Raw genomic sequence first — 25,529 nt, 5'->3', positions numbered from 1 at the left:
CCAGGTTTCCCAACCTGCAGCTAAAAGTAAGAATTTCTGCTACAGAACTACAATACATGTGTGCTCGCTCCTCTATCAAATTTGTCCTTTTAATCTTGAAAGATGATTGGGTGAGAAAAGAAGTGGAGGCCGTGTGATAAGAACAGACAGTGACAAAGCACAGGGATTATCACAGTTGGACTTGAGATAGGTGTACGTTGTCGCCAATGTGATGAGTGATATTTATTTTTAAATTTAACATGGGTAAAGGCACCATAAGTTAAAGTTCAGTCATCTTAGTCATGTTCAGTTGCCCCACATACTCTAACCTCGATTATAACATTAACTTGCAGTAGCCTACTACTAGGCGTGTATCATTTGCATTTGCAAGCAGCATTTGTTTATGCAGGTGACCACTGTACATGTAGGTAAATTAATGTAAAATAATGTGTGAATATAACATCAGGTTGCTGTTGAACTGCAGTAGAGAGCAATGCCAGTTTGCTGTACGAACTGAACTTTGAAATGCACAATGTATATATGCACGTACATCTACTGAGTTCAAGAACCTTCCTTTTATTTTGATGTAATACATATGCATGCCAGCTACCTGCCTGCACTTGTATGTTCAATGGAGATTTAACCCGAAACAATGAATGTCTGAGTTAATATCAAAGAGAACCATTATCGCACAGCTATCCCAATCAGGTCACCACCAACTGGATTTCTTTCATTAACTTTCAATAGACGGGTCAATTATATGATCATGTTTCAAGAATACCCCACAGAACCACAGTATAGCTGCAGGCCAAACTGACTGATGTTATTGTGTCTTTTTAATTCTTTTCTTTTCTTTTTTTTTTTTATCTGCATATTGAAAGCTTTCATGCCCAGGTGAGCTCTCAGAAGTGATGAATGAGACTCCTTAATGGTTTTTGTGATTTTTATGAGTACATGAAAGGTACACATCATCAGCGCTTATGTCTGCATACAGATTAGTAACACACATTACGTTGTCTTTGTCTAGTGCTTTGACACATGTCAGGTTAGTAAATGATCCTGTAAAGTGGACAGGTGTTTTCCCTCTAAACCCCCTTAATAGTAGTGGTTTGGCTGATGTAATGAAGAATCAGAATACAGTGATTAGTACGTTTTTATTCAAGGCAAACAACCGCTTGCCCAAAACAATGGTGTTTGCTGAGCTTGTGAATGTACATACTCAGTACAAATACACATGAAGAATCACATACACACATACACAGCGACACAAAGGAGAGTGCAGTATTTGTTATACATGTTCAGTGTGTGATTCAGTCCTCTTATAAGGGCATGCACTTACTGAACATGTGCACATTAGAGGTGGGTGTTGGGGAGGGTGGGCTTGCTATATAAATTAGTTTTCTCAAAGCATTCAATGGCAAAAGCAATAATGAGTTTATCACAAAATGGGTTTGCTGCCTTTTGCAATGTAACCACTATAATTCATGCCATTATCAAGAAACCTGATGAGATTCAGCTTCTGGTCAGTATTTTATCCCGACCTCTTATCAGTGTCAGTGGAATGGTCATACTAGTTTCATTCTGAGTGTAAATTGTGAAAGCAATGATTCATACGGACACAATGAAACTCAACTTGTTACCGTGTCCAGATAATAAATGCTATCAGCAGAGCATTCAGCTCAATACAGGCAGAGGTGGCAGAAGTACCCAGAAGTCACAAATACTCAAGTAAAAGTAAAAAGTTCAAACTGAAGTGCTACATATACTTGACAAAAGCAGAAATACTTCACTGGGAAGATTATTTATATTTTAATATTTATGATTTATATTACAACTAAGTTATTCATTTAAAAATAACCATATTTAACACACTATTAAACATAACGTTGTTCATGAGTGTGTGTGTTCAGATGTGTTACCTGTTTCTTATCATTTCTGAAATCTAGAAGTTTCAGACCTTTCAAATGTGAAAATGCTGTATTAAGTCTATTTCTATTTAAAGATAATATCTGATTACTATTCATTAATAATATTAAAGTGAAAAGACCTCTGTTACCTAAAGACTGTGTGTGAATAATAACAACAGCTGGTAAAGGTGGAGCTGGTTTTAAGCAATTCATGTGCTGACAGGTGGGTGAGCTATAATAATAAACCATGATTTATTAGCTGATTAAACGTTGTACTGATAATCTGCATCTGCTAAGTAAATTATTTTGCTTTCTTGCTTTTTTTGTTAACTTAGCTAAGCTGATAGTCTTGCGTGTGCCATGGATATTTAGCCAGCAGAAGAGACCCACAGGACTGCAACACCTTTTCTGTCTACAGGCTACTTTGTAATGTGATTTATTAGCACAGTATACTTACAATTATATATGTTTTGTTTATTTGGCTCAAGATGTTTTCTTGCTGATAAAATGCTGATAAAGAGAACTATTTACATATCATAATAAAAACAAAGCATGCGTGTTACTGACAATTAAAGATGGCTGCATTCACTGTCCACGCAGGCACCTGCTCACCTGTGCTTTACCTGCTACGACGTGCAAAAATGTCCCCAGTGAAACGAACTGTTAGCCATAAGCTACACCTTTTATGACAAATGACACACACCCTTATCACATATGTTAATCTATTTGTATGGTATTTATATATATATATATATATATATATATATATATATATATATATATATATATATATAAATATGGGGAAATTCTCCCTACTACTTGGAAAATGTTCCAGATATGCTAGGAGGGCTGTTGTCTTGGGGTCAGAATAAACATGACCATCTGTTGCTTTCCAACTCTATGTGTCTCCCTCGTTATCTGACTTTTCACTGTGGGTCTGTAAAAAAGCTGAAATGCAAAGGGCAGTTCCCCGGAAATGCTGGAGGGATCCGGAGACATACATCACCCAAAATCAGCTTAAAAAGATCCTTTCTGACAAACAGCTTGATTTTATCATGAAACTGAAACAAAGACATCTTGGCTAGCGGCTGAGATTTCTATCCCTGTCTCAGCCTTGTGGAGGTTTTCAATGGATCTACCACACAATTACTCCTGCAAACCTCCGACAGGGTGATTTAGTGAGGGGCCACATGGAGCACCAACCTTAAATTCAAGATAATAAATTATTGCATTTCATCCTTATTCATACACGTTGGTCAAACAATAGCTGCACATTTGTGTTTGTCCAGAGAGCAACAAGCGGGCGACAGCATGGCTTTTTTTTATAACACTGTGAGTAGAGGACAAAGTTCCACAGGGTAGTGAAACAGAATATGTTGGACATTTATCATACATATTGATTCTCAGTATCACTTCTTGAATAGCTACAGATGGCATTCAGTTTTACAGAGTACAGTCTATGCACATATTACTTTGGCTTTCAATTTGACAAGTGAATGTGAGTCTGCAGGGCAAAACGTACTTCCTTTACGTTGCACATTCATCCTTCTTTTTCTCACTGCTGTTTGTTCTTGTATAAATATACAGAATGTTTCTCCCAAAAAAAATAAATAAATAAAAAAAAGTAATCTCAAATATATTTCAAAGCCTCCTGTCAGCTTTATGGAGCTTGGAGTTTATGAGGTGTCACTCCAGTTTGGTGTGTTAAGAAGATTTACCTTGAAGCATCTATTGGTGGTGTTGCATTTGTCACCTGTTTTACACTGACACACTCAATCCATTTAGTGATAGCAAAGGCACACACGATTAAGTGATGGACTAAAGGGAATCTCAGGTAGTAGATGATGCAGTCAACAAATAGCGTTCGACTATATATGTTGTTGAAAGCTTCCATCACCAGCAAGGCATTATTTTACCACAGCCCTAATTTTGCACTAGTTTTAAGAGGTTAGTTCAAATCACAACAAACCAGTTTATTTTCCAGTGGTCCCGAGCCATTAGATTTTCAACTGTTTGAAATTGTCCACTGCTTAGACTCTGCTGTGCTGCCACAGCAGAGGTGAAGAAAGTTTAATTTCTCCGAAAATCGAGTCATTGTTTCTTTTCAGACTTAACAATCCCCAGACCTCAAAGTGAACAGTTTTCGTTTTATGTGTTTTGTATAGAAGAAATAGAAGAAATAGCTCTTCTGTTTTTACTGTTGCCGTCCTGAAAAGAGGCTGGAATTCACTCACTCCTTGTCAGGTTAAATAATTGCTTTATTCAATGTAAAAGTATCTGATTGCACATGGAGAGGGTTGTGTTTTTGTTGAATAGAGACTTGTACCACAACCTTGTTATCAATCCATTGTTGGCTGTAAGAGGCACTCCTTAACTGCAAGTTAAACGAGAGGCAATACTGAGGGCAGGCAGCAGCAACATGCAAGATACAAACTCTGGAACTAAGTAAAAACTCGCTGTGAATTTATGCCATGATATGAGCATTGAGAAGGCACCCTTCTGTTTCAAATGGATGTTTATAATATTTGAATTAAAATACTCTCACCACCACCACACACACAGTATCGTTTATGTTTGGTGTTAACTTTTTAAATAAAAGAATGTAATTCCACTAACAGAGGAAAATACATAAAAACACTAATTTTCTTATAGAAACTGTGGGAAAAGCAGCAGTTAGTCACTTTTTAGTCAGAATTACAGACACTTGATGTATAATGTTCAACAAAGGAAGCCATCTGCTTCTTTCCTATCTTGATTTTTTTATTCTTACTTTTAATCATTTTCTTTTTGTTGCTTAGTTCCTTTGATTTTTTTTTTTTTTTTAGTATATCTGTGTCTGTGTGTGTGTGTGTGTGTGTGTGTGTGTGTGTGTGTGTCCACATGGTGAAGGGGTGGGTGCATTCAAATCATCTGTCTAAACAGTTATGTGTGTGGAGCCTGAACACCTGTTTCTTTGGACTCTGGGTGTCTTGAGCTGCTGGTGAGCTGTTCCAACAATAACTTAAGGGGACAAAGTACCTGTGTCTAAAGCCTCTCTGCGTTTTCATAACGTCTTTAGTCATGAACAATAATAGGACAGTATTGATGTGGTGTATTGGAACGCAATTTAACATGAGTAGACCTCCTGTGGGTTTGGACTAATGGAGGAATTAATACCTTAGAGAATAAGGCATTGATAACACTGCCGAAGACCTGAGACTGTTTTTGTATTGTGTGAATATTTACTTTGCAGCTTGCCCTGACAGCTTTTACTGCTAATAACACGCATGAAGCCAACTTTAAAACCCAATGACTTAGGCTTTTTGTCTATTCAGAGGACTTGATGAGATGAGAATACATCAAAAGCTGCTTAATTGCCGCACCTGGCTCTGTTTGTTTGAACTCCCGTGTCGCATTTATTGCTCTCCCTAATATGAAAGCTCTCAGTGGATGTTCCTCTTGTTTGCAGAAGTCTCTCTGTCAGTGCATTTCAGTAATAATGACAGAGTGGGAGGGCCACTTGGTGCAACTAATAAGGACCGCGATCCAGCAGCAGATCCCACTGTGACTTTTTATTTCCAAGTCCTGGAATCCGGAATCGGACTGATCGTGATCACGCATGGATTATGCTTTCTCCGCTGTTTTGGGTTTGTTTTTGCTTTAGAGGAAACTTTCTCGGCGACTGTGAGTATTTGCAGAGCAGATGAATTTAAAATGGGAGTCAATGCAAAAAAAAAAAAAAAAAAAAAAGCGGCGTAATGTAAATGTCAGCGTGTTATTCCCTCAGAAATCATTTGTACAGGCAAGTTTATCCTTTTTCCACCTTGTGTCGCTGGATTTTAGTTGTCTTTTTTTTTTTTTTTACTCATCACTTGATCTTTCTAACTTGTCCTCCTGCCGGGACACATGTCTTCTAAACAGGTTCCTCCTGATATCTGAGCGCTCTGCAGCGGTAAACATGTTCCGCGTTGCATCACTTATTAAAAACAAAGTGCGAAATGTGTCAGACGTTTAAAAGAAGAAATCCCATAATTAAACCTATTATTAAAAAAAAAAAAAAAAGAAAGAAATCCAGCCAATCAGCAGGCGCGCAGACAAACACGCTTCTTTGAATATTGCTGTTCCATAGAAGTTGCATCGAGTGAAGGTGGTTGAATGAATGATGGAGACGCAGGATAAAGTAACTTCAGTGCTTAGTGTCTTCTTCCTTATCGACTTGTGAGCTGTGTGCATTAAGAGGCTACTTAAACAAATACAGTGTGTTATAGTCGATGCAGGTTTACAGCAGGTGGTGCAGCAGCGTTGCTGTCAAGCCAGAGTATGTAGGTTTAAAGTAGGCTGCAACAACTCCTCCAGGCGCCTCAGTAATCACAATCACTTGTTTAAAGGTGAGGAATAAGCTGCATGCATTAGCAGAAATGACGGGAATAACATTGCGCCTTCACGCAGACAAGGAATGTGATACCTCTGTAGTGCTGCTCGTCCGTGGCCCATGCATAGTTGTAGTTGCAAGTGGCATGGTCACTTCATCTCCAAGCGCCATGATATTGTAGGCCTGCATGCAAAAGAAAAAAAAAAAAACTTTATGGTCCAGTGGGAGAAGGCACAAGTGCAGGCGGCACGGATGGAAATTAATCATTTGCGCAAAATTCATTTGGATAAGACAGTGTCCGATAAAGAAGGAGAGCATCACCGGCAATACTGTTGGTCACACTTTGTGACACTGTGCATATAAATGAACTTAATGTGCTGTGGCAGTGTTATGGTCTTTGGAGGTCAAGTGTAGTGCTGAGCTGTCTCCAGCTTCTTCTTCCTATGTGAGGTTTTCTAACAGGATTAGAGCTGGTTTCCAGGTACAGAAAGAAAAACAGGTTAGACATACAGAGTGGTGATTTGACTCCATGGTTTCTGTAGCAAATGTGTTCTGCAAAATCACAAAGTTGAGTTAATCATTTCTTTTGGAGGTCCTTGAAGGTCGTTGAAACACAACAACAAAACACCTGAAAATGCTTGTTAAGATCTTATTATCGTTGTGGTATTAGTGATATTGGTGGTAGTGCACCGGTTTGGTAGGCAGACTGATCCAAAATGCACCAAAACTACATTGATATATCATTACTGTACTTTGACTGTACTTTGGGAAGACCCTCACCTTCCAGGATGCCTCTGCTCTAAAAAAATCCCCGCCTTCTCTGCAATGGCACGAGTGTAATGCAGAGGCTTTGATTTGCCAGCATAGTGAAATAGTTTAAGAGACGTAATTGTAACTGGAGGTTTCCAGGTTTGAGCCTTGCATGTGACGTCCTTGATCAAGACACTGCTGACAGCTTACAGATCAAAACAGAGTGTTAATGTTACTACAGAAAAAAACAGAAGATCAAGGATTTGGCATTAAAATCATAGTCAAAAATACAAGAGGAGCCAGCAATGCTGTATTGTAAATGTACTAGAGCTCTCACACAATGACGTGGGACACATAGTGTGCAGTTAATTAGGAATAATTATAATGAAACTGTGGAAACACAAGTTTTTAACATGCATACAGCATTGTGATCGACACGACACATAACAACATCTCCTTATTGTGCTGTCATTATCTCGCTGTTGTAGACAGATTCCTCCACAGATTAAGTGCGTGTGCACAGTTCCACAGCTAATTTTCGGTGATGACATACAGACCTAATGAGTTTCAAACTGTCTACAGAGAACAAGAGGCAGCCTGGCTGACTTGGTAACAACTGAAACCTTAACATAAACAGAGCTCAGTGTATTATGATTTCGTTGCAATATGGACGTCTTTATTCATCACTGTATGGCAGGCGTTCGTAAAAGTTACCGAATGGACTCAGAAGTGACTTTAAATAAGCACAGAAGGAGGCTTGGAGACCTGTCAGTGAGGGGATGTAAAATAGGAAATTCAGATGTGATCTAGAAGATAGAATTTCACAAAAATATAACCAGCATTTTAACATTTCTAACATTTAGTTAATATTAATATAAAGACAGCTGAGCACCATGACGTATGATTGTAGTCAGAAATGCAAAGAAATGAAACTTTCCAAGTTCATTTATCTTAGTTTGCTAAGCAGTCACACAGACACTGGATTTATTTTGTGCAGGTTAGCTCAGTTAATTAAAGTAAAGTCAAACATCCTGTTTCATCCAGAAGTTTTTAACAATCATAACCTTTTACTTATTACTAGAACCATTTTGTTTGATTGTATTTGTTTAGTAGTTTTGGGCTTAGTGAAGGTGCGTGTTTTCATTTAGTTTCACTTTTTACCATAAAAAAATTGAAGTTAACTGATTTACAATATGAAAAAAAATTGTTTGCAATCAGGTTTTCAAGTGGACTAGTCAGAGCCATGATTTGCTTGCTAAGATGGACTGCTCTCCTTTGGACTATAAATTCTATTCCTTGCACTTTTGGGATGGCAGTGATTGAACAAACAGGTACGTACTGTATGTATGTATGTATGTGTGTTTGTTTTTGATGTGAGCGTGTCTGACTGTTTGTCCAGCGACAGATGTTTTTCAACAGTACCACTTATCAGAACCAATGTATTGCACAGCGAAAAGATACCAGCCGTGAACTTTCTCTTATGTGAGCTGGTGTCAACAGAATGCAGAAAGCTTTAATTTAGAACATTTATCATGTTAATATAAAGGTACTGATTAACTGAAAATATTTTACACTTATTTATTTTAGGTTTTCAATTTATTAGTACTGGTAAACTACTTGATTTGAAGAAAAAGAGTGAGTGTAAGAGTTTTAAACCAAAACTTTGCACTTGAGATTCATAAAGTCACTCCCTATTTAATTTTCATTCAAACACATGTAGGCTTTCCTCCAAATTACTTCTCATTGGGCCATGTCTGTCTGAATTTATTAAAATTTTTAAGATTAATTGGAAAACTTAAATTGATTTTTCTGTTCTCATCTGAATTTCTCCCAAAGAGGTTTTGTTTTTAAAATACAAGGAAATGCAATGGAGAGAATTAATTCATGATTCAGTGGATCATTTTCTTTGCTTTAGCTTTTGTCTAAACTGCACCATGCACAAACACGTTCTTGGTGGCTTTCTTCTAGATGGCTCATGTCCCCCTCTGAGTGTAGAGGAACACAGGTTCTCTGATGTTTTAGATCGTCCCCTGGAACTCACAGGTATGTACTGAATGAACAGAGCTCCTTTGTAAATAAGTCAACACGGGTCTCTTTCAATGTGCTTGAAAGTCACAGTCTGCAACTGTGTTCACAGGATTCGATCTCACCGAAAAGTTCCTTCTTCGAAAGGGAACAATCACAGAAGACCTGCCGTCATATCGTTTAGGAAGCAGTCCACTTATTAAGCCAACAAAGTGAGTAGCGTGCACATGGATGCTGGAATGCGTGTGTGTTTATTATTTGCATACTTGTTCAAATGTAATATTCTGCTTTCATATAATGTTTAAGGATAATTCAGGCAGACCTGCAGGAATAACAGCAGTAAATAATTGTTCGATGTACTGCTTCATTTCTACCATTTCTTTGTTTTTGCTGTGAAGCTGTAGCACATCACAAGCACACTGTGTGTGGCCATGACTATAAACAGTATTAAACTGCAGTGGTCATTTAGATTACCACCTAGGCTATTACTAGTTTTCTTCCTCATACAGAGGTTCTGAACAGGGGACCTCTATGGGACGTATCATTATTATATCTTGCAACTCATACAGAGACTGTCCTCATGACATGATAAAAGGCATGTGAACTTAGGGAAACATTTCTAACTCATTTTTAAGGCATAAATCTGACAGTTGGTCCTGTTCCCAACCAATTTGTAATGTTTGCACAGCCGTTGTCTAGCATTTGTGACTGTTTAGAGTTAAAGTGAGGGGTGCAACTGTGCCTGCCTGCGTTTGCAGGAGCATGCTTACAGTAAAACAAACACTTGAGAGGGCTGGGACAAATGATCAATATGAGCGTTAAAGTCGGCTTGGTAAGACAGTATCAGATTTAAAAAATACCTATAGTCGTAAAGTAGTAGTATTGGTATTATAGATCTGTGTTATACAGACCATGAGGAGGGCTTAAGCCTTTCAGAATCAAAGTTATAGCACAAAATAAAAAGAAAGAACAGTGTAGTGCTGTTTGTTTTTCATTAAAGAACTGACTTAGAGCTACAGTGATATAACAGGAATGGCTCAGTTTGCCTTAGCAGCAAGGGCAATGTGTGTGGCGCACTGTCAGACAGGGAATCATTTGTTCACAATTAATATATGTTGCATTTATTATAGAAATCTCCTAAGGGTAAAAAGTGGGACACTTTAAAGGAATTGGAAAAAAAATGTATGAGCACATATAATAAGAGAGGAATATTAAAATAACTACATAAATGACACACTAAGGTCCCATTTACTGAAGACCTTGATTCCCCTGGTCAGCTGCTCTGTGGCTTCACCTTGATGCTGATATAATGATGTAGCAGGTCTTTGAATTGGAATTAATATTTATTAAGACCTATGGCATTTAAATTTCATCCTGTCAGTTGTGTTAAGAATAACCAGTGGAACATATGCAACTTTAGTAGTTCCCCAATTTGACTTTACGGTGTTGTTTTGGATTTTGAAAAATGTATTTGGAGATGTTCATTGTTTTGTGTCCTTTAAGTTGTAAGTGTGAAAGAGAACACTTTGTCATTCTTCCGGGAGGGGAGGGTATTTTTAGTATTTTTACATGACACGCAGCTGTAAACATTTACTGCCGCTCTCTCTCTGGCTAGGTGAGAGAATCTTTGAGCCAGGTGATTTGTGATCTGCCTCCCTGTTCAGTCAGCCAGCCGAAAATACATTTACTTCAGCCCTTGCCTCAGTCTGGGCCCATAGATGCTGCTTCTCAATGACACTGCTGACAGTGTCATTGGTTATAGTGGTGAGACTGCTATCCCTCTCATATCCAATTATCTAAGTACTTTGACAGGCGATACCGCATGTCAGCTGAGGAGGGAAGGCGAGGGCAATTGCACGAAGCAGGAGGCCTCCCTGCCCCTGCCACAGTCACTAAAACATTGCTCACTTAACTTGCAGGATATGCAGCGATAGATGCTCAACTCTCTAGATCTGGCTAATGTTCTGCCAGCTCATTGGCACAGTCGATGTTATGGTGCTTAGAGCAGAGCTGACACACTCAAGGAACATTTGTGTGAAGCAATAAATTGAGCTATAAAATGCAACAAGTACAGGTATAATGTGCTTCTATACAGTATTAAAACACAGAAAAATATCTTCGCCATCTGTACACATTGTTATTGATATGAGCAAAGTAAATTAGGTTAGTTAGTTATTTTCTTAACTGTTATTGTCTTAAAGATTCAACTTAAATCAAATCAAATTTCCACTATGAAGCTCAGCATGAATTGACACTTTCTTTAATGAAAAGCAGTAATGATAGTTATTAGAATTAACATTTCCTTTAAATGTGACGACGGTGTCAAATAACATGGTCTGTGTGACTCTCTTCACAGCAGCTAGTAACAAGTAATGTTAAACGGGAACTGTATTTTCCTTCATGTGTAGCTGCTGACGATTCAATATATTTGAAATGTAGATAGAAAGCAGCCATTGCGGCTGCGATATAGTGTATCAAATCACCAGGGTTTGTGTTTGTTTACCAGTCTGCGGTTTCAGTGGTTGTTGCGACTGTCTCGTCAGCTAATTAATAATATGGGCTTTTCTGCCAATACCGTACAGCTGACTTAGTCTTTTTTTTGAAGTCACAAGCATCTAAATTCTAACTTTAATTCTAAGTAATGCTTTTCTGTTTAGAAATACATTTTGACAGGCTACAGTTTATGGTAAAGTCAGGGACTTATTGGCCAATGGCCTCACATAAGATAGCAGTATGAAGTGCTGTAATTTGCCTGTATTTACAATCAAATTTACATTCAGGGATTCAAACTCATCTAAATGTCACAGCAGCATTTTCATATATACGTATATACATACACACATAAACAAATCCATACAGTCTGTAACATATCGCTACTGGATTTCTTTTATGGCATGTACTGTAGTCACTGGGGCACATCACACAATTTTTGAAAATGTTTGTCTGTGCAATAGCGCTATCCCTCCATTAAGCACAGAAACACTTACGGTGGAACGATGATATCACCGCACTCACATCTCGGCTACACACATTCGCACTCATTTGCATGAAGTGATTTCTCCTGTAAAATACATAAGCATTTGATTTGCCTCAATCAGTGGCAGTCTTCTATCACGCTGGCAAGCACAGGACTTTCATATTTAAACAGGAAAGAGGACTCGTGCTGAGAGGACGTTATAGTTCTTGATAGCATGAATGATGCAGTAAGCGTAGAAACTGACGTGGTTGAGCCCACTTTGATCTCTTGGAGGATTAAGTGTCAGTGATAGGGAAGGGAGCCAACTAGGCTAACATTTGAGGTTTGATTGTTTCAGCTACAGCAATCTGATTCCTTTGACTCATTTGAAAGTATCCTTCTGGATAGGATTTCTTCCAAGCTAAGGCACTAAAGCCGCTACCGGGAGATTCTCTAGCAGACCGGTAGTGTTGTTGTGACATCCTGTCAAACGACTGTCTCTGATTATACAAGGGGTAGTTTCAGCCAAGCAAATATGCATGGTCAAAGACGTGTTCCAAGACTAGTGATCGTTTCCAGAAAGCACACGGCCGTCCCTTATGAAAAAAAGGGAATTAGTTCCAATTATAGTTCCTATTCCTATTGTCCCTCTGTGATCTTTAGTGTTTCTACTGATTAATGTTATGAATGTGCAGTATTTTGTAATATAAAATATATACATGCACACTAAAAGACACACTACTCAAGAATATGTGTGTGTGTGTGTGTGTTTGTTTCTCTAAGTTGATTTGGAACGAGGCCCTATTACTCCACATTGTAGGGATCCAAATGAAATCTAATCCTGCTTGTTTACTCATTATCACTTATTTTAACACAAGTGACAATCAGCTATGCAGAATACTGTTACTGAACACAAAGTCAAGAACGTGGGCACTTAGAAATGAAGTGTGGCACATTGTAGACAGACCATGCAACAGTAGACTTATTTAGCGACTTCTTAAAGAAAGGTTTGAACTACAGGGTCCTTTTAAAACACATCCCTGCAGTGCAGAGTATCTGAGCTCTATGAAACCTGCTTAAATTTGTTATGTTTCATAAGTTGCAGTGCACAGTTCTCTATATACTTCTTTGTTATTTCCTCCCCTTTATAACAATATGTAACGCATGTGGCGCAAACAGTTACTGTATGGGCAGCACAGAAATATTCAGTGTTGAATTTACTTTATAAATCCTCACTTTTATAAATTGCCGTGCCACTTTTCATGCTGAATTGTAGATCATGCTGTCCTTTAGCCCGCAGGCAACAAATAACCTTCCCTGTCCCCGGGCCTCTTACAGACGCATTTGATTTTTTCGGGAGGCTTTAACTTGCTGTATTTATCATTTTAGTCATGTACCATTTACACTGAAATCTCAACGAATTCGAGGGACACAATGGAAGAGGGTGTGACGCTCAGAGAGAATAGGAGATGATATATTGGAGTGAAAACTAATTTCCAACCTGTCTGAAGAAACTCTCTCTCTTTCCCTCCCCCAGGCTGTGCTCTCCCTTCTCAATGACCTTATCATTGCATTATTATTATTATTTTTGCTGATCTTGATTTATTATGTTTATTCTCCTCCACTTTTGACTGTTAATCTGACTGCGGAGTTAGGAGTAGGGTTAGAGTATTTTGAAGGTTGTAATGTTTTCTTTTTTTTTTTTTATTATTGCAATGTATAAAATTAGGAGGGGAGTGCAGGTGTGGGCTGAGAGATGAGTTACTGAACATGCTGTAATTCATTTGAGAGTGGGTGTGATTTGAAAAATGATATTGTTTTTCCTTTACATTCCCTATTTGCTCTGCATATCTTTCCACTGCTGGAACACATTTTTAGCTATGAATATTATTGTTATTTGGCTTTAAAAAGCTGCTGAGGTCACACACATAAACCTATCACAGCATTGCACTATAGGCCTCTGTAACCTCTATGTCATAGCACATGGTATCTTGGTGAGGTAAAAGATTGGCTTCTGTAACTCTGGATCAATTTCTATACATTTTCATTATATGAATGTCAGTATAAAATTCATCAAGCTAAATGGAATCAATTTTGTCAGGTTTACTTATGTGACTGTCTACTGCAGGAGAACACTGTAATGTTTTATTGATCATTCAGACACTGGGGGCATTGAAAGAGTTTACATTCAATATTGAGAAATGACACCCCATTGTATGTTATTGTTGTCTTGAATTGTTTATGATATTTCATTGCTAGGTTTAATTTTTATATTCTGGGATGTTTTTAGGTTAATATTTCCAAATTGGCTTTCAAGTGAGTACTCCCTTGTCACCATGTTCCGGGTAAGACGAACTACAAAAAAAGATCGCTGGTACCTTTGGCAGATTTTTGACCAATCCGGAGGAAGTCAGGTGGGCCTAACTCTATGCGTTGATGTCATATATCAGTTTCAGTATCTATGAATGCTAGAATATGATGGCATGTGGACTCGCTGGCCAATTTAGTTGGTACGCCTGTAAAATCTAATATAACTCAATACAGCAACTCCGCCATCAAGTCTACCTTTACATTTTTGCATTCTAGTATGATCAAATTCAACTAAAACTGAGGAATGAATTGGTGGCAGAGCTGCTGCGTTGGATTATACAGGTGAACCTTATCAAGTGTATATTTTTTTGCACTAACAATCCTGTTTTTCTCTTGTTTGCTCCTCAGGTATCGGTCGTGGTCGATGGTGGTAAGAAGGTGGTCGAGTTTTCCTCCCAGGGCCTGCAAAAAAACACTCTCCGCTACACATTTAAGAGCCGTGACCTGCATGCCCTCTATGATCGCCAGTGGCACAAGCTTAGCGTTTCTGTACAGAGCAACATAGTCTCCATTTACATGGACTGCAAGCTAATAGAAAGGAGACTGACTGAGGAGAAGGACAGCATTGACCTCAGTGGGCGCACTCTTATCACTACACGAGTGGAGGATGGAAGGCCTGTAGATGTACGTTGTTAATTTAGTCTAAACACATTTTGTTTGCCTAAATCTAAGGAGTGTCACATGGGTATTTATTCGTTTTTCCACAAGTCGAGTAGTTTTGTTAGTGTCTCGTGTCTCTCTTAACCAACATTTTAGAATTCACTCCCAGATCTTTTAGAAGGCATTTAAAACATGCTTGAGAGCATGTTTTCTTAATCTGTGTAAATCCGTTATTGTGGCATATGGGTTACGCTCTTTCCTAGAGATTAAAAAACATTAGGACAGCTGTGCCATTTGGTCACCCAGTTCGTCTGGGCAGAACTTGGCTGGCAGCATTGACAGCTGACTGTTAACTTTTGTAAAGACTTGTACAAAAAGTTAATGTAGATTTTGAGTTGTGCTCTGGAGCAGCTGCAATTCATGCACGAACTTCAAAGCTTTATGATGAGGGCAACGAAAATGTGAGGACAGCTTTGAGCTACAGTAGAAGAGCTAGCAGATAGATTGTAGTGTCTCGGTCAGTGAAGAACAGGCCTTTGTCACTTAAAAGGGAGCTATGATGTGCTGATGAAACTTTTGTATGTATGAGTCCCTTAATGAGAACTCTTTTTCACAGATTGAGCTGAAACAGTTTCTAATCTATTGTGACCCTTACATGGCTGAGATGGAAAACTGCTGTGAACTACTGGACCCAAAGGTAAATGATTTTCTATCTCACTGCAGTACTAACACCTTCATATGAAATGCATTGCGTACCTGAAGACATAAATGAGTAGCTATGAGACACACTGCCTCCTATACAGTTTGCTAGGTCACTGAAATAAACAAATATGCCACATGTCTTGGTGTTGTTCATGGGGCATGTACCCCCAGATGGAAATTTAATAACAGAGATCTCTAATCATCATACAATCAATAAGAGCTAATGTTACAGTTATTTTAAATGGAAGTATGACCCTTGACCTCTTACCATGACACGTCACCTTAAGCATGCTGTCATGTGAGTGTAAAGTTACTCCTAAGTAATTGACATAACCTCAAAAAAGACTTCTCAGTGACTATTATAACTATTTTGCTTAATACTTTAATACACATTATAGATTTTATATTTGTAATTTGAATAAAATAGCAACTTGCCACCTAAAACCCAGCTTGATTTGGGTCATGTGTGCTGAATTGCAATGTATGTTGGAGGTGTTTTTTGTTTTTTTTCTCTACTTTGTTTTGTTGCCTCGTGGCAATCATCACAAAGGAAAGGGGTCTAAATGGTGAAATTTCTGTATTGATCCAGTGCGAAGCCAAGAAGACATTTAATGGGACTTCCCCTCCCCTGGTTACAGAGCAGCTCCCCCAGATGCTGTCTCAGCCGGTCTCACAGTCAATTGACAGATGTCACTGTCCTGCTGAAAAGGTACAATCAATTCCACCCAACAAGGGCCTCTAATTGAGTAAATGGAATCTGTTGTAACTGAAGAAGCACTGATTCGCACAGTGTGTATTCAATCTTATACAGGCACCAAACAATCAGTTAAAGGACATTTATTCCAAAAAGTATTTTTCCTTGGGAGCCAAACAGATGTCGTATATCCACAATCTGTTCGCAAACAGAAGTACACTTCTCCCAGGCATTGTGAAAGAAAAGGTGATAGAACTCTTTAAACAATACATATTAAGGCGTGTTTCTTTGATGGTCCAGCTCAAAGTCCTCACTCTTTTATGATTTTTAAGTTATGTTGTAACTTAATAAACATACTTGTTTATATTGAAATACAAGAACGGGCTAGAATGAGATTATACATGTTACATAGTAACACTGATCCCTTATTGCTCAGGTAAATGTACCTTTTGTGTTGCTTTTCTGAGAATTGTTTCATGTCAAGGACTGTATTTATTTCTGCTTTATTAAGTATGTATGACATTAATGTATCTAAAATGTTTCACTTTCAATAACCATCTTTCAATAACCAACATCTCCCGCAGGGAACAGTTGGACTGCCCGGACAACAAGGGGATAAAGGAGATAAGGTATGTTTTTTAAAGCTTGTTCTTAATATTTATCACGGACCCACTGATGCTGCAACGTTCTGTTCTGCTGCGGGAGTGGGTTTTTCTCTGACGTCAGTACTGCTGGTTTTCTAGGACAGGAGGTCTAAATATCAAACTAGAGAACAAGTCCCCGGGAGACAAATTTCTACTTTGTTCTACGTTCTGTCTGAGAAAGATTCATCCTTCAGAGATACTACAGTGCCATACAGTTACCATCACAAGTTCAGTTCTTTCCTAAATCTCAGATATCTCTGTGAATTCAGAACTCATTCATTTGCCTAATCGCTAGAAAAACAGACGTAGATCAGAAAGGGGATTCTTTTTCCTTGACAGCTCAACAGACAGGTGGGACTGTAAATGGTAAATGCCTAGTGACTGCATGAGTAGGTGCTGTGTTGGTTGAGCCACGAAATATCCAGACCAAATAAATGTTATTTTTCACTACACAAATTGCATCATGTGGAGTATGAAATCCCCTTTTAGCTGTCAATACAAGGCTAAAAACAGAACCATGGGAGAATGCATTCGACTCTGAAGGGAACTCGTAGGGATGATGGTACAGGTGGTGGTATGGTGTGTCTAATAGGACCAGATGGCTTTTGGGGTCAGTGTCCTAATTACAGTACCATAATGTGGCTGTGGGATTAAGATATGCAGGAACTATTTATTTCTCAAAGGCAGAAAAACACATAGTCTTTAAATAATTTGTTGAGTGCAGCACTGTTATTTATAATTTGAGTATTTAATTGTTGGTATTTATTACTACTCTTACTGCTACTGCTACTACTCTTACCTACTAATGCTGGTAATTGTAGAAAAACCACAGGCATGGATACAGATTGGCTTAAATTTTTTCAAGTTTCTGTCCAAATATTACAGTGTTCTCACTTTAATATTTAATATCTTTTCAAAACTGTGTGTGTGGAGATATATAGCGACATATTGTTCACATTTGACTGTTTGACACATTTGTAATTGTGTTATAAATGGCCTTTAATGATTCCTAATTGACCTAACAGGAATCAGCTGCTAAGCTGTAATGTGAATGTGGATGTGCACCTTGAGTCTGTTGGTGGTGCTGCTGATTAATTACTTGCTGCTAATCAATATGATTCTGTATTCAGTGAGTAAGAATGTATGTGGCAGTTTCACATTGCACAAATAGATATCCAATAAAGCAGGCACGGTGACATGGTTTCAGTGTGTTACGCTCTTGAAAACAGCCATATACTGCCATCTAAGTGTTAAGCTTAAGCTGTGGAGCACGTCCAAAGAGATGTTTAGAACACATCTCTTATCACCTGTGTACCAAAACCATGTTTAAAGCATACTTAGTGGCAGATTACTGAGCTGTTACAGCCATCAACCACAATGTAAACAAAGGCTTCAGGAGCACGGGCCTTTGCCTTTTTTCCCCATTATTGCTGCAGGCTCTGTCTTGTGCTATGAGTCAGTCGCTCATACTCTTAACACCTGAAATCTAATTTCAGGCCTTCAGCAAATCAATAGTTGGCACAATTTATTTACTTATTGAACAACAAAATTCATAACAAATCCTATTATACTCTTCAACAATAAATCAATAGAGGTAAACGAAAACATGATCTGGCACTACACATTCAAGACTAAGCCCTCTTGACAGAGGTAAACTGGCACAATCAGCAACCAGATGATGACAATCCTCTACACTACATATATCCACTGAGCAGAGATGAAGGTACCGCAATTCAACTCTCAAAGGAGACTTTTTGAACAAAAATACAAAGGCCAGGAATTAGCATTGCCATCCAAATGTTTACACATACAGTTTAAGAGCAATATTTCAATTGCAGTTTAGTGTGCAATGTTTCAAAGTTCTCTTCTTATTACTATTCACTGCAGATCTGCATCCTTCATGCTGTTCTAGGGTTGCAGTCTCAAGCAACCCTTGGCCATCGTGTTGAGAAACATTATATTTCTCTAAATTCCTGCTGATGTTTTGGTTGATTGATGCTCAGAAACACTTCCACCAGTGATGCCCGTCAGCTGGAAGGCAGCTTCACTGACCCACTAAAGTTTGGGCTGATTGCACAAGCAGATGCTTTTTATCATTATCCCATGACAGCAGTTGTTTATGTCTCTCTGATTGTTTAGAACCTGTAGCATTAGAATAAATGAATAGCAAATTGCTTCTTAAATTGCAGTTTTGCATTAGGATTTAGGACTTAATAAATCTTAGGCAGGGAGACATTTATTTAAATGATGAGGGAAATTATTATTTTTCACAGGTATCAGCTTAAGTGTTACTCCATTAATTAGACAGTGGTGTTTTGTGATCATTTAATTAGCCAGATTTAGGAATTTAATGACTTCACATACAAACTTCACATTAGCTGCATTTGATAGTCAGATAGCTGTAAATGCACTAGTGTTGGTGACGCATCATTTGTGTATATATAATGCTAAAGTTTTATGTGTTTGATTTAATAAATACCCTGTGCACTATGACATTAGCTAAGATTTTAATGGTAGCCAACAACTGGATCATGTCTTGGGAGATTTGCAGATGTTCATGTGTCACCGTCGCTGAGAGAAAAACAGTAGAATGGGATTGTTATTGTTTTGAGCCATCTGCTCTGTCATCATCATAAATCATCGTATCTTGACACAGTCATGTGTAGTAAGTTGTTTATCTTTTATTTTCTCTGATCCTGCTGCACATTAATGTATCATGGCGAATTATGGTGGTAGTGTACTTCTGTTATAGCACATTAAATTTATATTGATGCCTGAGTTCCCAGTGACTCTTTAACAGAATTTATTTTAAGAATTACATTACTATACATTGAAAGGAAGGTAACAACGTCATATGAAATACTGTTAATTAGGTGAGCTCATGAGACTTTCAATTGCTAACATAAGCATCTCATTGTGTATAAGACTATTTTTAGTGTGAATATACATATTAACAATTTAGCTTGACTTTGTGGAGATTAATCAAAGACATCTGGGCAATTTAGAGCATTTAAAACATACATAATGAGAACTCGAGGCCAATCATTGTGACCTACACAGAGGGCTTCTTAGGAAAGTATGTGGGGGATTACAGTAGCTGTGTTACTCCAATAGAAATTACTATCCTGCATTACAGTGTGAGTTTGATGAAGGATTCTAATGCACTGCAAAGGGATTAAACTGCTATGATTAATCCAGAATCCCTCAGGAAATTGAACAGATAAGTAGTGGGTAATAAGAATGCAGCTTACTTGAAAGGAAATCCATTTTGTGTGGCCTTGCACATAAACCCTGGTATTACTAGATTTGCAGTTCCCACATGTACATACAATAGAAAAAAAAAAAAAAAAAAAACACAGGCATGATGAAATTAAAACTTTTTTTCCATTTTAAAATCCACTTAATTTGTTTCGCAGCATATGCACCTATCCTGCACTTAGGATGTGTTTATTAGTTGGTATATTCTAATTTAATATATGCACATAGTACCTATAAAGTGAATAATAGGAGTGTTATATTTTATTATCGCACTGACAAAGAGTTCTGATTAGCCGTCAAACCTTTCTATGGTTTTTATTGTATTATATTGTTAAATAACTGACGACAGAATGGAAAAGACCATATATTAAGATTTTCTCATGCATTTAATAGGACATTTAGGTCTTTTTATTGTTAATGAATGACATAAGCAGCTTTTGTTGTTGTTTCACTGAAGGGTTAGGCACTGTATTTAAAGGAGGATTCGAATGTTTTTTGGAAAAACTGGTAAAATGTGGGATAAATTGGTTCATAGCTTTTACCCACTTATTAGGTTCGACCACATTTTCATAGTCTTTTGCAGCAAGTCTATTAAATTCTAACAAACAGGGCTTGTAATGAAGATGTGACCATGAATGGGCATCATGTTTAATTAGATTCTTAGCTTGCAGCAAGTTCTGTGTTAGTTTAATTTGTTGAATAACTATCTATCCCTATCTTCTCTTAGCAAATTGTGGATAATCTGCCTTTCTTCCTCATTGTGCCTTGTCCTCTACTGCCCTGCACAATTATACCCCTAAGACAATCAAGCTTTTGTTCCTGTCCTGTCCTCTTTCTGTAGTTGTACCATTATTAAAATAATACGGTGCTCTCTTAACAAGGCTCAAATGTGTGCTTTCCAGTTGTTGGGAAATAGTATCCTGGTGTGCAGCTGCTGAGCCACTGTGTCAGCAAGAACTTATGGAACAGCTGTAGAAGCAGGATCACTGATGAAATGACAAACCTTCATAGGGCTATTCACTAATGTGCGAACGAGAGACCTTTCACTAACTGTTGTGTGTGTTGTTTCTGTCACAGGGAGACCGGGGGGAGGCCGGGCCTTCAGGAAACCCAGGACATAAGGTAGGTTATTCTCTGAAGAAACAGCTAAAAATGTTATGTGAAATTAGCTATAATAGCTTTTCTCTATCTATGACATATGGACCCTTTTTTTTTTGTTTCTTTTTTCTTTCTTTCTTTTCACTAATACATTTTGTTTTAGCATGTTTTTTATAGATCTGTTGAATTGCAGGTGGCACTTTTTGTTTAGTGATTTATGGAATCTGTCACTGCCTCTCGCTGAGATGATTTTCTAACATCATCGGATTTAAATGATTGGCTTGCTTTGTGAGAACCTCATTACAGCACCACGGTAAAAAAAAAAAGTAATCTCAAAATTAATCCAACATGTGGGTGCCAGGCTGGTGCAAGGAAGAGTGGTAGACCCTAGATTTTATTCCCCAGTGGCGTTGCTTCTGGCTTGGCCAGAGCCCCCATTGGACACAGTTGGCAATTTTACAGGGTTGGAAGCCAGTAAGGGATCATGTCCTTGTCACTGCTCTAGCAACTTCTACTAGATGGCCTGGCTGTCTGTGGAGAGGGGGCTGGGATCTCACTGTGGTCGTAAGCGTCTCAGTTATGCCCTCTCAGTGAAGCTCTTCGCTGTTGACTTGCATAACTTGGAACTGTCTGCACCCGCGCCAGGCCAACAGTGGAGGTTTGGAATGACAGACACTGGCACGGACTTGGACATTTAAATTGGGAGAAAAATGCGTATACCTTTAGTGCAATCTTTTAAACGGGCTCAGTGCTAACTAATGCACTGCTGCACAACATATTTTAAATACATTATATATTTTCCTATGATATTGGGATCAGTAGGATTGTTAACCATCAAATTAGGCATCTCTAGGCACTGCAGGTCCCGGAGTCAGGAACCACCATTTACCATAATGATAGTACATGGATGTTTTCTTTCTCTTTCTAATGTTATCACTTTAGAAGAGAGGGTATAAGACTGTGATTTCACAAAAACATGGAAGGAAATATATGTATACATTCAACACTGTAGATTGCTATAGAAGCACTTTTTTTTCCATCAGCAGTAAACGGCATCATTCCCGAATGTGGAAGATGACTTAATCCTGGACCTATATCCATTGAAGCCGTTAAGCTCACTGTGGGCTGATACATATAATATGGGATAACCCTTAATGCACAGCTCTCTCCACTTGTACTGTCTGAGATGAGGTTTCAGGGGCCAGCTAAAGCTCTTTTGTTACACAACAATGCACAAGAAGAGTCAAGAGCAGCAGTGGTATTGATATTGATGCCGGTGCACAGCACCTCGTCTTGTTGTCATCAATAAACCCATTGCTGTTCCAGAGACGTTCCATAAAACCTGCTTACTGTACAAATTGCAGTGTGTTTTGTTTTATTAGGTACTTGTTAGTCTGTATTTTTAATAATATTACCTACTCATTTATTTTACATCTATGAGAACAGCTTCTGTACAGAGAGCATAAGGCACTTCTGGCTTGGACAAAACTTAAGACGTCTGCTTTTTCCAGGCTCTTCTATGCAAGGTTGTATTATAATGATGTGTTCAGACTTCAACACTATAATGTGGCAGTTTTAGATTTGCTGTCCACTAACGTCATAAAACTGTATGGGTATTATAACGGAGCCAACCAGTTCAAAGAGCTCTGATACATATCTGTCAGATATCTGCATAGAAAGTACATAGACAAAGAAGAATCAGTGATCAGATGAATATTTTTGTGGGAATAAGCCTACAAGATATTATAATTGTGGGAATAAGGTTCAGCTGAACTACATGTGCAAGCTATGGACTTTGCTAATGAATGCACTGAGCTCACAAAGGACACAGTTGTGCTGTGAGTTTGGCATCTGGTTCCAAAGTGTGTGTTTTGTATCTGTACGACCGTGGCGCAAGTGTGTGGTTTTTCTCTAAGCTCAGTTTGAAGGAGTTTGAGATTCGTTTCAGTTGCTGCTTGTGTGTCTTCTGTGAATAGCTGCATTTAGATTTCTCTTTGATGTCCTTTCACTGCGGCACACAGTCGGACACAATGCCGATGCATTCTTGTAATAACTCAAGAACAATACATTATAACAAAGGTCCATGTGTACAGTAGCGTGATTGAACTGTGTGTGTGGTGTCATTGTTTATGGTTTTCTTAAAACTACTACGGGTTTTAAAAGCTTTTAATGTTGATATAAATAAAATAGGTAAGTGGGAATTTAGTAGACATATACATAGATTTTTGAGCTGAACTATGTTTTTCCTTAATCTTGCTTTTGATATTAGCTTCTTGATTCCAATAATACTTAATAGGAAAATTGTGTTAAAGAACAGTGTGAAATTATTCAGACGTACTGAGCATAAAAGTACAAAAAAAAAAAAAAAGATTAAAGTATGAACTTTCCAAGGGTCTTTTCTTTGCCTTTTAACTTTTAGTCTTGTCATTGCAGGGGGAACTTGGATCAGAAGGGCAAAAGGGAATCGATGGGGAGAGGGTAAGTACTACTATCTGCAGCAGACATATATTCCATACATAGCACATCAGCCAGATCTAGTTTCGTCAGGGAATCAATTCTTATAGGCTTTTCATTTTGTTTGATGCCCCGGGGGTAGGAGTTTTTGTGTTGCTGTTTTCAGGTGCCTGTCATATCTGAAGTAGATCTTACTGCGCTGTAGTCCGCAATGTCCTTCTGCAGTGAAATTAATTGATACATATGCTATAGGCTTGGCATACTAATGGACTAAACTCATTTTTCAAAATTACTGTAAGCTCCCTCTGTGTCATTTCAGGTTAAACTTTATTGCATGCTTTTTAATCTGACTTGCAGTGATGAAACTAATGTACGTAATGACAGTAAACCACAGGTAAAAGTAGTAGTAATAAATGAATACGCATCAGAAATTCTTCTTCGATCTTTGGGAAATTGTTTTAGCCACAAGCACATTAGTGCACAAAGCTTTAAAGTATGAGGTAGATCAGAGGGTGTTTTCATTCTACAGCATTTGTTTGGCCACAATCTCAGTAAATGGGAGCTGTGCAGATGGTCAGTTTAAAGTGGCTTAGCAAAGGGACTCATCACCGTCTCCCCCTTGAGTAGTGAAACAGCTGCCACAGAAATACTCTTCCTACATGCAGGCTGTGGATGTAGACCTGCCCTAACAGGAAATCTGGAAATCAGAAAACGGATGTTGAGCTGAAAGCTTACGAGCCAATGTACTACCAGTGGGATTGTCATATTATACAATCTGCTGATCAAAATACTATTAAAATGTTACTAGGATGTTTTGGGTCATTGTCTGGATGTAGTTAAATAAATAATCTTTTGTTATTATTCTCTAATTAAATATTTCATCTTAAATATTCAGCGTTTTAGTGCAGTTTTCTAAAAAGTTGAAACTATTTGCTCGATGGCCTCAAAACAGCGCAAATCATTTATTTAGCATTTTGTGCTGCTCGGTTCTCAGACTTCTTTTACACAGTAATGTGTGAAAAGGTTCTCCGTATATACCAACTGTTTACATGTGCTGTCCATTACATTTACCAGGTAAAAGGAAGGGTCACTTCTATTTATTTATCACTTATTACCCCAAAAGGAAAATTACAGGTGATTGTGAGTATTCAGGAATTAACAACAACAGAACTGACTGGTTGGCTATCTTTGTTGTGTGGGGGTAAGCAGCTACTGGCAACTTGAAAAGCCAGACAACATATCTATATTTTCATATGAATAACATGATCACTGTTATTTATAGTGAGATTTGAATAAGAGGCAGACCACCTAACTGAAGATTACCTCCATTTATACAAAGAATGACTGAACTGTATTGCATATTACACAAACTAAAGCAGAAGAATGTGAATGTACACAATTTGTCCGATCAGTTTTTGTTTATTTCTTTCCTCGCTGATTACCTTGTGGTGCCACAGCAATCAGAAAGAAAGACTGAAAGCTCTTGTGAGCATCTCTTCACTCACTGGTCACCCTGGGCTCCAGTTGACTGGACATCAGCAGTACATAAACTGGAAACAGCTGGAAGCTTGCAAAGTATGAAGGGACTAAGAATGTGTTGCTGACTCTTTTCTGAGAAAGTTGTTTAAAACTTCGCTAACAGTTACAGACTGATGTGTTTTACATATCAGTGCATTGAGCCCTATATCATGTGTATGAATATATGGTCATTAGGCCACTGCACACAAAATCACCCATGTAA

General features: G+C 38.1%; 1 protein-coding gene across 1 annotated transcript in view; it reads left to right on the top strand.

Annotated features, from left to right (window-relative positions):
* The first annotated feature begins 8,230 nt into the window (after positions 1 to 8,230).
* The window catches only part of LOC113159455 (collagen alpha-1(XIX) chain), an 80,247-nt gene continuing 62,948 nt past the window's right edge, over positions 8,231 to 25,529 (top strand). Inside the window, exons 1-10 of the mRNA XM_026356147.1 lie at positions 8,231 to 8,318; positions 8,956 to 9,030; positions 9,125 to 9,224; positions 14,259 to 14,382; positions 14,687 to 14,962; positions 15,555 to 15,635; positions 16,230 to 16,349; positions 16,919 to 16,963; positions 21,314 to 21,358; positions 23,768 to 23,812. Coding sequence (XP_026211932.1) covers positions 8,231 to 8,318; positions 8,956 to 9,030; positions 9,125 to 9,224; positions 14,259 to 14,382; positions 14,687 to 14,962; positions 15,555 to 15,635; positions 16,230 to 16,349; positions 16,919 to 16,963; positions 21,314 to 21,358; positions 23,768 to 23,812 — 999 coding nt within the window. The remainder of the gene's footprint in view (positions 8,319 to 8,955; positions 9,031 to 9,124; positions 9,225 to 14,258; positions 14,383 to 14,686; positions 14,963 to 15,554; positions 15,636 to 16,229; positions 16,350 to 16,918; positions 16,964 to 21,313; positions 21,359 to 23,767; positions 23,813 to 25,529) is intronic.

This window comes from Anabas testudineus, chromosome 15 (genome assembly GCF_900324465.2).
Source record: "Anabas testudineus chromosome 15, fAnaTes1.2, whole genome shotgun sequence".
NCBI lineage: Eukaryota > Metazoa > Chordata > Actinopteri > Anabantiformes > Anabantidae > Anabas > Anabas testudineus.
This window is presented reverse-complemented; position numbering and strand designations above follow the sequence as displayed.